The sequence below is a fragment of the Prunus avium genome, chromosome 1 (assembly GCF_965620075.1).
Source record: "Prunus avium chromosome 1, drPruAviu1.hap1.1, whole genome shotgun sequence".
Classification (NCBI taxonomy): domain Eukaryota; kingdom Viridiplantae; phylum Streptophyta; class Magnoliopsida; order Rosales; family Rosaceae; genus Prunus; species Prunus avium.
This window is the reverse complement of record NC_142284.1, coordinates 58,624,609-58,637,844: the sequence shown is the minus strand read 5'-3', so window position 1 is coordinate 58,637,844 and position 13,236 is coordinate 58,624,609. Positions and strand designations below refer to the sequence as shown.

General features: G+C 32.5%; 1 protein-coding gene across 2 annotated transcripts; it reads left to right on the top strand.

Annotated features, from left to right (window-relative positions):
* The first annotated feature begins 703 nt into the window (after nt 1-703).
* Nucleotides 704-3,625, top strand: LOC110756007 (uncharacterized). 2 transcript variants are annotated; one of them, XM_021957375.2, is made up of 3 exons: nt 704-935; nt 1,422-1,473; nt 1,937-3,625. In XM_021957375.2, exon 3 carries the CDS (start codon nt 1,996-1,998, stop codon nt 3,298-3,300), a length of 1,305 nt encoding a protein of 434 aa, XP_021813067.1. In that variant the 5' UTR covers nt 704-935; nt 1,422-1,473; nt 1,937-1,995; the 3' UTR covers nt 3,301-3,625. The 2 variants fall into 2 exon arrangements, with proteins under 2 accessions (XP_021813067.1, XP_021813068.1); XM_021957376.2 differs by lacking the exon at nt 704-935 and adding an exon at nt 942-1,263.
* The last annotated feature ends 9,611 nt before the right edge of the window (nt 3,626-13,236 follow it).

The following is a 13,236-nucleotide window of genomic DNA, read 5'->3' as shown; positions in this document are numbered from 1 at the left end:
ATAGAATTGCTAGGAATTTGACGATGGGGATAGATTGACCATTTTTGTATAGTTCATGAGGAAAATTGGTTTAAAAAGAAAAAATCTAAGTGATAAATTGACACTATCAATATAGATAATACAGTATACTCCTTTTCTTGAAACATAAAACTGTAGGTTTTTTCTTTTCATATTTAGAAATAACATAGCCATTTGAGACCCCTCGAGCAATGTTTGAACTCCACACAGATACTACTCGAATCCCTCTCCAATGGTTAAAATTTCTTAAAAGCTGGCGTAAAAGTTTTTCAACAAGTCGAACATTTGATTAATTATCTTTCAAAATCTCCCCTCATTGGTAAGACTTGATGCCAATCTGATCAACAAGATCATTACTTTTCTCGAAGTATCTAACACCCCTCCTTTTCTTAAATGAAAAAAAAAAAAAAAAATTGGTTTGGATTTTAGTAACAAAAGAAATTAACATTATCAGAATACGTGTAGAATGTCGTATTTGGCATTGGCAGTGTGGAGTCGTCATGGTCCATAGCCCCCAAAAAGAAGCCAACTTGATTTTAATGCTTTGTCCTCTCTGTCACACTCTCACAGTTACACTTCTCTCACTCTCAGTAAAATCTCACCTGCAGATGTGACATTGCGTTTTGCCTTTTTATTGCTTCACCTGTGAGAGAGAGAGAGAGAGAGAGAGAGAGAGATTATACATTATTCACACCCCTCAACTACTCACTGTCCTCCTCTCCTTTCTAACCACATATTTGAATAGAAGAAGAAAAGGGTAGTAATTAAAAGAAGAATATTTCTTGTTGGGGTAAATTTTGCTACTTGTTCATACATACATACATGTATACATGAAAGATGAAGCCAAATGCCCAAAACTCTAATCCCATCTCCTTTTATCTCAAGTTCTGATACTCAGCTTTTCCACTGAGTCACTGGTACGCTATCTTAGCTTCTTTTATTCATTCCGTGTTTGGTTTTTTCTTTTCTTTTTTCCTGTAACATTAATTTTTTCTAGTTTTTATTTTGTACAAGTACTTGTTTATACTTCCAAAATTTGCATAAACACTTGGATAGTGTATTCAAGGGAGGATTTTGGCCTTTTCAAGCTAGAAATGACAAATTTTCATGTGGGTTTTGGGATTCTTGTCGCTGTGAGCATAGAACTTGAAGTTAGGTGTGGGATAAATTCTCATCTGCTGTTTTCTTACCAATGGGTTGATTTCAATTTCTAAGAAATGATGCTGCTTCTGTTTGCGTTCACTGGTAAAAGTATATGCTGGATTTGGTTCTTCAAGTTTCAGCTGTGTTCTGTTTTCTATCTGCAAATTTGATATCTTCTCTAACTTGCTGCATGTACAACTCATTTCACTGTTGAATATTTTCATAAGAGTAGTATTAACATTCTTTAATGCTGTCCTCAGTTAGCTGGATGATACATTCATTCTAAGGGTGAAAAAGAGTGTTGCTTATAAGGTAAATTCTTCTGGATAATTTGATTATTTATGCATTTTGACACAGCCTGCACAGGCATAAATACATTCCAATGGAGTTTATTTCCTTTCCCTATTATTGTTTCCCTTGTCACTGTCGGCAAAGACTTCGAGTTGGTTTTTTTCAATCAGCTGGCTTGGTTTGGGAAGACTAACAATGCAAAGATACGATTTTGAATCTCCAAACTCAACTCACCACTCAATTAGTGCAATATTTTTCATTGTGTGCAACCCATAACCAATTCCAGATTTTATAACCCTTTCCATTCTCACCAAATAGGCAGTTTCAGCAATTTGATCCTGCGGAATATGGTTATTTTATTCTGTGCATTGTTGAGTTTCTAAAGTAGAAATTTGGATGTATGATAAATAACATTTCCGATATCCGGTTTAGTTTAGATTGTTTGATGGTTATTCACATATGGTTCTTACTTCCCTTTGTGCAGATTGGGTTACCACTTGCTGCTGCTAATTGGTAGAGTTAACACGTATTTAAGTATTTACCATGTTGAAGCAATCACCAAGTAGGAACCAGAGGTCAAAAGGCTTCAAGGTGAAGCATGCTCTTCAGATGTTTCTGCTGCTTGCTATTTGCATCTGGTTGCTTTACCAGCTCAAGCACTCCCACGATAAGAAAGCATATGAAGAGAGCTCTGCAAAGATTTCGGGAAAGATGCAGAATGGGCATGAAACAATAAAACTTGGGAGGCGTAGCCTCCATCCTCGGGTGGAGGAAACTTCCTTGGATATTGGAAGGGATAGGGAAAAAGAAGAAGAATCTGAAGAAGAGGTAGATGAGAGTAAAGATGAAGAAAGTGAGGAGGAAGGAAGAGGTGCTGAAGATGATGAAATAGACGGGCATGATCAAGAGAGATCTGAGGAAGAGTCTGAGGGGGTAGAGGATTTGATTGATGAAGAAGATACGGAGAGGGAAGAGGAAAATGAAGAGAAGGGAAATGATTTAGAGATTCCCAGATTGCTAGAGGATCAAGCCCAAAATGAAGATACAAGGAACACCCAGGAGGCCAGAGAGGAACAGTACAAGGGTGATGATGCATCCAGTGCTGTGAAACAGAACACCCAAAAACTAAGCAGTGAAATTGAAGTCGGAAGCTTGAGAAAAGTGAAGGAAGAAGAGGTAGATAAAGAGAATAAGACCAATGGTATCCTAGATGTTAGAGTTGATACAAATGATTCAGGCCCTAAATTTGGTAATATTGGCACAGCTAAAAATGCTGCTGTTGACAATGCTGTGTATGGTGAAGAAAGAGGTAATCATTTTGGTTCGTCCAACTTAGATGTTCAGGCATATACTAATTCATCAATCAACACGATTGAACAAGCAAAAATGAGCAATGATTCGACAGTGGCGCTGGTTGAATTCGCTGATTCTCTTGATGGAACAGAGATGTTAGCAAAGTTATACAAGGATGCAAGTCTAACTTCTAGCCAAAGGCACTCATACTTGGAAGCTGTTTTGGGGAAGGAGAACGAAAACCCCAAATCCAAGGATATGCAATCAGGTTGCAGTATGACATTATCTGCAACTGAGAATTTAGATGCACCCAAGCAAGAAATGAAAGTTTCTATTGGTTCTGAAACAGAAAGTGTTGTTGTATCAGAAGCAATTGCAGATCTTGAGAAAAGCTCTGCTCCTAAAACCACCAATGAGAATGACCAGGAAGTTGCTAATGTGAAGTTTCATGCATATGGTAGGGTGAACAGAGCAGTGGAAAGTTCAATGCTATTGACAACCAATGAAAATGGAGATGCTGTACAAAATGAATCATGTTCTTTGGGTTCCTCATAGAGATGATTAGCCAATCTTGGAGATTTTTACCTACGATTGTCACACCCGGAGCAAACGACATTGGAGGTGTAGCTGAGTGATCATTTCCGGTGACCATGTTGGGTTTTCCCTTGGATGTTCTATAGCATACATGATAGTAAGGTAGATGATCAACTGTATATATCTTTTTCTCTGATGCCTAGATGATGTGATGCTATCAATTAGCCCTGGCAATAAGTTTATGCAAATTAGAAAATTCGAACATGTACTCAAGTGTAATGTACCTAATAATTTTTGAAGTATCAAACTGATCTGTAGAATCAAGAGTTCTACCTATTACCTTCCAGAGGTTTGATGTGAGACAGAAATTAGACTTAGCATCTAGCTAGGAATTTGAACCTCTGATTGCTTCGAGTTTCAACAATTCACCTGTTCATAGCTGTTGTCCATAGATTTTGATCAGATGATCTGGAGCATCATGTCCAATTTGCACAAGAAGGAAATCAACCCAGCCTACTAAAAGAAGGCCACGATTGACCCAAAATGACCAAGGCCTACTGCACACTGCGGGCTTATTTTGTTACTTCAACTTGGCAGTATCTTTTGAAAGATTTTTGTGGGTTTTTGAAGGGTTAATTATTGCTATCTTGAATTAACATATGATTCCCAGTCCAACTCATTAATAGACAACACTGAGATATGTAACAAGAAGGTAACGACAGCAAACAAAACCCAGAAGACTTCTTCAATTTTATCCGAAAGGGAAGAGAACAAACAGTTTGATGGCAGACATTTCATAACTCTAGACATGCTCACTGTTTGTTAGATATGCAATTGCCATCACGTGATCACTATTAGGTACTTAGTCAAGGAATGAGTAGAGGCATTGATGTTGTTTGAAAAGAGTTCTATAAAAAATAGCCAAAATTTACCCCCCACTTTCAAAAATGTCAATTTTTATAAAATCTTTCAAATATAGCCAAAAACTCACATAAATAGACACAAATGCCCTTAAAAATTAAAACCCACATAAACCTAAAAAGCAAAACCCTACTACACAAATTTTGGATTCACACGCACGTCTATATCCTTTGGTCGAACTACTGTTGAGCACGCACGTCTGTATCCTTGGTCTGAAGCAATTCCAACAGTCCCAAATTCAACTTACTGATCTGTAATCCATGTAATCCCAGGTTTGTTTTTCTTTCTCTCTCTCCTTCCATCTTTGTTTTAATTCCATGGTTTTTGTTGGCCACTTGAAATAGTTTATTCAACTTATTAATTTTGTTTGTTGGATTTGATTTGAAGATAAAGAACTTATTAATTGTATTTCTTTTTCGATTTGGATGAATAAAATATTTTCAATTTGGGTCTGCTTGGATCATTGTAAGTTGAATTAGGGAGTGTTGAGGCTATACAGACGTGTTGCCCATTGGGATTGGCAAGAGAGTAGAAAGTACCTTACAATGATCCAGGCAAATCCATCCCCTAGCAAAAATAATTGGAAATTTCCTCTCTGTAAATCGATTTCTTGTGTTTCGTGGGTGTTGTGAGTGTTTCTCCTATGGTAGACCCAAAAAACAATTATGCTCTTATATTGAACCAGATGAACCAGATGCTGAGCCCTATATCATTGGAAAAACCAGATATGTCATAATAGACATATCTGGTTTAGGGTTTAGGTTGTAATGCCCTATACCAAACTTAAAAAAATTGTGTTAGTCCTTTAAAAAACAATTATTTTATGCTCTTATATTGCGAGTTCCTTGGACTTTGTATTATCCATACCTTTCATTTCTTATTCACCTTATACCCTTGGCCCCATTACAACCTATATTAAAGACCTAAATTGATCTTAAATGTCATGTGGTTGAATTGCATGCATTTTCTTACTTTAAAGTGTTTGGCATCCTTCTTGAGATCATATTAATGCAAGTTCTTCATCTTCCTATTTTGAGTTAAGTCCTTTATGGTTTAACTCTAATCTCATGTTTATAACTGAGTGATGCATTGTAGCCTTGTTCTGAGTGATTCATTTGTGAGAGGACAACTTTGGTGAGATTTGAAGTTGAACTTGTGCTTTGTATGGTTTTTGAAATTGTGTGAAAACTAAGATTGGGGAATTTGTTGCATTTGGCTATCACACTACTACACTTTGAGCATGTTGTGTTTTGAACTTTGCCACCCTGTAAATATTGACCAAAACTGAGCTTCTATTGTTAAAACTTTTGAGTCATGTGCATGAGTCATTTCTCTTCAGAAAATGTTCGGGAAGATTGTTTTGAGTCTTATTTTTGTTTTGTTTTTGTTTTTGTTTTTGTTTTTTGTTGTTTTTCTTAAAGGACTAACACAATTTTTTTAAATTTTCTAATTACTTTGTTTTACAGAGTCAGTCAAACGTTTGTGGGTATCGTATCTGTTAAACCCTCAGGAGACACAACTCCTCCTACTAGGGATGCCTAGAGGTTTAAAGGCTTGTTGCATACGCTCAATGCAATCGAGTTACCTACGAAAGTGGTCTAATTAACTTCTTGTTTTATTTTTAACTTTGTTTTCCATTGTTTTGCTCGAGGACTAGCAAAATCTAGGTTTGGGGGTATTTGATCGGTGCATATTTATATATCATTTTGTACCCTTCTAACTTATGATTTGATTATGTTTTTGAGTTAAACTTGTGATTTTAATAAATTTTGTGTTTGTTTCAGTGTAATAAGTTTGAGACTCATTAAATGCATTTTGGAGACAAGTTAGCTCAAAACGGTGTCTGCAGATCAGTCAACTTCACGAACTGGACTGTACTTGCTCAGGATGAACCAGATGCTGAGCCCTATATCATTGGAAAGATGCAGAAGTCTAGTTTCTGGAACATTTTACGGTTCATGATTCCGAGTCTCCTAGAGGAAGTTATGCAAGTTTTGGCAGCTTAAGGTCAAATTCGGCAGCATCTACGTTACTGGGCCAAAAATGACATTTGAAGGTCTTTTCGATTTTTTCTTGAGTTGGGCTGCATATGCTTGGAAAGATAATTAAAAGGGTTTGAAGATCCAGATTTTTCCAGATTTTTTAGGAGGGAAGATCAAGCCCAAAACAAGCCCACAACCTGACTGCAATGCATTGTCAATTTCAGTCTATTTTCAGCAGTCAACTTGCAAGGCCCAAAACGTACACTTGTACTACTCAGATGGGAATACATTCTTCATAAAAGTTGTTCCAATGGGTGTCTATTATGACATATCCAAATTTGAGCCCCATTGGAAACATATTGAAATCTCAGGCCTTCCTACACCAAGCCTGGTTAAGAAGAATCGTTTTTTCCAGCAATCAAAAGAAAACCCACATGGGTTGGCAGCAAAAGGCAGCCACAATTGATCACCTTTGAAATCCTATGTGAAGAAAGCTTGAGATGCAGCAAAAGAAGTATGGGATGGAATTGATTCCAACCACACTAACATAGATAATATGAAGTGAGAGTTATGGATTGTATTAAAAGAGGAATGGTGGTGTTGGAATTCATCATGATGTTCCTCCCTCTTAGCCCTATAAATAGAGAAGTCTTCAAGCCTCAAAAAACATCTCCAAGGGGGGGAGCTCTCAAACATTTCTCTAGAGCTCCCCTCCTTTCTCTCCCTCAAATTCTCTTAGTTGCTCTTTCTAGTTTTCAATCGTTGTAATGAAATCTTTGTGCTAAAATTCTCCTTAAGTTTTTCTTAGTTCCACTTTAATTTTCATTGCTATGTAAATTCTTTTCTTTAGTTTCAAGTTTGATTAGTTTCCAAGTTTCAATTATGGTTTTTGTTCTTATTCATTATGCTTATAAGTTAATATGCTAGTTTGAATGATTGATCACCATTTAGGCTTGCATGTTAGCTATCTTGGTTTGAATTAAGAGTAGACACCATGCTTTAATTCGAATTGAACTATGAATAGGAAGAGTATGTATGGACATTCGACAACAGGGATTAGATACATACTTGGTTGTTTAAAATGTTCTTCTTTGCTTAATGGATTCCTAATGCTTAGTTTATGTTAGACAACAGATGATCAAATTAGGAATACAAGGTTAGGACCAAACACCATGGCTTAATCATACTTTAGCTAGAATCAATCCGTTAATCTAATTGAACTTGGGAACTTATCTGCTTGAGTTATTTTCTTTTCTTTCTTTCTTGTTTTTTCTGTTTTGTGTAGGAAAATTGAATTGGATTATTCAATCACCAATCCCTGTGGAATCGACCTCGCACTTACATATGCTATACTACCGAACGGCTCGTGCACTTGCGAGTATCACAAGTTGAGGATGCAGCTGAATCCATTTTGATGCAACTGAATCGACGCAACAAGCTTTTATTTTTGAAAGTCTTTCAAGGACTTACAAGATTCCACTGTGCATTACATTGAAGCGTAAAATATTTTCTTATGGAAGTGGAAGCAATCAACCAATGCCAACGGACCTCAACTTGGGTACTCAAGCTGATTTAGAAGACAATGATCAATATCATGATTCAGAAAATGACTTGGGAAATGCAGAAATTGAGGACTCAAAATATGAAGAGGAAAACAATACAACACAACTAGATGAGTTGCTTTGTGAGAACATGCAATTTGAGGATATGCCACATGCAGAGGTTGATAACGTGTTCCAAGATAATGTTGAATTCAATGACTTGCCTCGTGAAAACATGGGATATATATATAAGTATATATGTACGTATGTATTTTTCAATAATACATTCGTATTCTATACATGTCTACTAGTTTTTAAAAAGCAAACGTACAATAGTCGTATTGTACATGTACATACGCATTTCTAATGCTTAATACCCATATTTTTTACAAAATTTTCAATAATTCACACAAAGTTCACGTATTATACAAATAATTCTCGTATATTATTGAATACCAATAATATATGTTATAAAAGTTATACTAAAACATTATACAATGGCTTATTAATATCTACTTTGGATATGTTGAAACTAGCAAATTAATATCAATAAAGTACAAACTAATGAAACTTGGAGGGTCCTCTTTTCTTTTTTTAATTTATATATTAAATAGTATAGATAGACCTTCTAGAATAGTATAGCCGTGCGGCTATACTACGATTTTTTTTCTTCAAAAATAGTATAGTGACACGTGGCATCTAATCGCTGAAGGGTCTTTTTAAAAAATAAAAATAAAAATGAGTACAGCCGCGCGGCTATACGCTGTGTTTTTAATTTTTTTTTTAAAGTAGAGTTGTCTTGACACGTGGCGCCTAATGACTGGGCTCCTCTTTTTTTACATGTGGAAATAGTACGGCCGCACGGCTATACTCAGTTTTGTAATTTTTTTAAAAAACAGTATAGCCGCCCGGCTATACCATTTTACAAACCCTTTAAGTAGCATAATATGTATTTCTCTTTTTAATTACTTTGAATAGTAATTATGTTTTAGTTATTATTTACATAGTGAATATTAAAGGAAAAAAAGAAAAAGAAAATTTGAATTACTATTTATTAAGTAATATAATTCATGACGTTAATTAACATATTTAATACTAATTATTCAATAAATAAATAATAATTAAAATATAATCACTAATTTAACTAATCAAATCAGTCAAATATATTATTTAATTACAAAAAATAAATTTTTTAAAAATTAATTAACCTAAACATCGTAAGTTTATATATATATATATTTTTTAAAAAGACCTCTCCTGATGAAATTTCGTCGACAGAGGTTTTTTTGTCGGGATAAACCTAATCCGATGGATATTTGCCGGCATCGAACTATGCTGACGAAATTTCGTCGGGAGAAGTGTTTATGTTATTTTTTTTAATTTTTTTTTTATACAAATACAAAATTAGTTTCATTACTTTTGTTTTTTCCCCAACTTCTTTAATTTAATTAATATCTTATAGTCTTTTATACAAACACACGCACACACACACACACACACACACACACACACACATATATATATATATATATATATATATATATATATATATATATATATATATATATATATATATATATACAGTTATTCTCTTATCCGGATGTCCGCACATTATTATCGTGCGGATCCTATTGTAAACATGCAGGAAAACAGAAAGGGGTAGTACAAAATACACAGCGTTCGCACGATAATAACGTCTGGATGTCCGCATAAGAGAATTTCTGTATATATATATATATATATATATACACATGTCTTTTATCCGACGGATATTTGCCGGCATTAATATCAATAAAGTACAAACGAGCAAATTAATATCAATAAAGTACAAACTAATGAAACTTGGAGGGTCCTCTTTTCTTTTTTTAATTTATGTATTAAATAGTATAGATAGACCTTCTAGAATAGTATAGCCATGCGGCTATACTACGATTTCTTTTCTTCAAAAATAGTATAGTGACACGTGAAGTCTAATAGCTGGAGGGTCCTCTTTTTAAAAATATATATATATAAAATGAGTACAGCCGCTCGGCTATACTCTGTGCGTTTAATTTTTTTTAAAAAAGAAGAGTTGTCTTGACACGTGGCGCCTAATGACTGGGCTCTTCTTTTTTTACATGTGAAAATAGTACAGCCGCACGGCTATACTCAGTTTTTTAATTTTTTTTTAAAAACAGTATAGCCGCACGGCTATACGATTTTACAAACCCTTTAAGTAGCATAATATGTATTTCTCTTTTTTAATTAGTTTGATTAGTAATTATGTTTTAGTTATTATTTCCTTAGTGAACATTGAAGGAAAAAAAGAAAAAGAAAAATTGAATTACTATTTATTTAGTAAAATAATTCATGACGTTAATTAACATATTTAATACTAATTATTCACTAAATAAATAATAATTCAAATATAATTACAAATTTAACTAATCAAATCAGTCAAATATATTATTTACTTACTAAAAATAAAATTTTAAAAAATTAATTAACCTAAACATCCTAAGTTAATATATATATTTTTTAAAAAGACCTCTCCCGACGAAATTTCGTCGGCAGGGGTTTGTTTGTCGGGATAAACCTAATCCGACGGATATTTGCCGGCATAGACCTGTGCCGACGACATTTCGTCGGGAGAAGTGTTTATGTTAATTTTTTTTAATACAAATATAAAATTAGTTTCATTACTTTTGTTTTTTCACCAACTTCTTTAATTTAATTAATATCTTATAGTCTTTTATACATATATATATATATATATATATATATATATATATATGTACGTATGTATTTTTCAATAATACATTCGTATTCTATACATGTCTACTAGTTTTGAAAAAACAAACATACACTAGTCGTATTGTACATGTACATACGCATTTATAATGCTTAATACCCGTATTTTTTTAGAAAATTTTCAATAATTCACACAAAGTTCATGTATTATACAAATAATTCTCGTATATTATTGAATACCAATAATATATGTTATAAAAGTTATACTAAAACATTATACAGTGGCTTATTAGTATCTACTTTGGATATGTTGAAACTAGCAAATTAATATCAATAAAGTACAAACTAATGAAACTTGGAGGGTCCTCTTTTTTTTTTTTAATTTATGTATTAAATAGTATAGATAGACCTTCTAGAATAGTATAGCCGTGCGGCTATACTACGATTTTTTTTTCTTCAAAAATAGTATAGTGACACGTGGCGTCAAATCGCTGGAGGGTCCTCTTTTAAAAAAAAATTATATATAAAATGAGTACAGCCGCTCGGCTATACTCTGTGCGTTTAATTTTTTTTAAAAAAGAAGAGTTGTCTTGACACGTGGCGCCTAATGACTGGGCTCTTCTTTTTTTACACGTGCAAATAGTACAGCCGCACGGCCATACGCAGTTTTGTAATTCTTTTTAAAAACAGTATAGCCGCACGGCTATACTATTTTACATACCCTTTAAGTAGCATAATATGTATTTCTCTTTTTTAATTACTTTGATTAGTAATTATGTTTTAGTTATTATTTACTTAGTGAACATTGAAGGAAAAAAAGAAGAAGAAAAATTGAATTACTATTTATTAAGTAATATAATTCATGACGTTAATTAACACTAATTATTCATTAAATAAATAATAATTCAAATATAATTACTAATTTAACTAATCAAATCAGTCAAATATATTATTTACTTACTAAAAATAAAATTTTTAAAAATTAATTAACCTAAACATCCTAAGTTTATATATATATATTTTTTTAAAAGATCTCTCCCGACGAAATTTCGTCGGCAGAGGTTTTTTTGTCGGGATAAACCTAATCCGACGGATATTTGCCGGCATAGACCTATACCGACGAAATTTCGTCGGGAGAAGTGTTTATGTTAATTTTTGTTTAATACAAATATAAAATTAGTTTCATTACTTTTGTTTTTTCCCCAACTTCTTTAATTTAATTAATATCTTATAGTCTTTTATACATATATATATATATATATATATATATATATATATATATATATATATACGTACGTATGTATTTTTCAATAATACATTCGTATTCTATACGTGTCTACTAGTTTTGAAAAAACAAACGTACAATAGTCGTATTGTACATGTACATACGCATTTATAATGCTTAATACCCGTATTTTTTAGAAAATTTTCAATAATTCACACAAAGTTCACGTATTATACAAATAATTCTCGTATATTATTGCATACCAATAATATATGTTATAAAAGTTATACTAAAACATTACACAGTGGCTTATTAGTATCTACTTTGGATATGTTGAAACGAGCAAATTAATATCAATAAAGTACAAACTAATGAAACTTGGAGGGTCCTCTTTTCTTTTTTTTATTTATGTATTAAATAGTATAGATAGACCTTCTAGAATAGTATAGCCGTGCGGCTATACTACGATTTTTTTTCTTCAAAAATAGTATAGTGACACGTGGCGTCAAATCGCTGGAGGGTCCTCTTTTTAAAAAAAAATATATTAAAAAATGAGTACCGCCGCGCGGCTATACTCTGTGCGTTTAATTTTTTTTTTAAAAAAGCAGAGATGTCTTGACACGTGGCGCCTAATGACTGGGCTTACATGTGGAAATAGTACAGCCGGACGGCTATACTCAGTTTTGTAATTTTTTTTTAAAAACAGTATAGCCGCACGGCGATACTATTTTACAAACTCTTTAAGTAGCATAATATGTATTTCTCTTTTTTAATTACTTTGATTAGTAATTGTGTTTTAGTTATTATTTCCTTAGTGAACATTGAAGGAAAAAAAGAAAAAGAAAAATTGAATTACTATTTACTAAGTAATATAATTCATGACGTTAATTAACATATTTAATACTAATTATTCACTAAATAAATAATAATTCAAATATAATTACTAATTTAACAAATCAAATCAGTCAAATATATTATTTACTTACTAAAAGTAAAATTTTAAAAAATTAATTGACCTAAACATCCTAAGTTTATATATATATTTTTTTAAAAGACCTCTCCCGACGAAATTTCGTCGGCCAAGGTTTATTTGTCGGGATAAACCTAATCCGACGGATATTTGCCGGCATAGACCTATGCCGATGAAATTTCGTCGGGAGAAGTGTTTATGTTAATTTTTTTTTAATACAAATATAAAATTAGTTTCATTACTTTTGATTTTTCCCCAACTTCTTTAATATAATTAATATCTTATAGTCTTTTATACATATATATATATATATATATATATATATATATATATATATATATATATATATATATATATATATATATACATACGTACGTATGTATTTTTCAATAATACATTCGTATTCTATACGTGTCTACTAGTTTTGAAAAAACAAACGTACAATAGTCGTATTGTACAAGTACATACGCATTTATAATGCTTAATACCCGTATTTTTTAGAAAATTTTCAATAATTCACACAAAGTTCACGTATTATACAAATAATTCTCGTATATTATTGCATACCAATAATATATGTTATAAAAG

What these genes read in the sequence shown, in the direction of transcription:
- LOC110756007 (XM_021957375.2), top strand. Translation starts at nt 1,996, where the DNA reads ATGTTGAAGCAATCACCAAGTAGGAACCAGAGGTCAAAAGGCTTCAAG.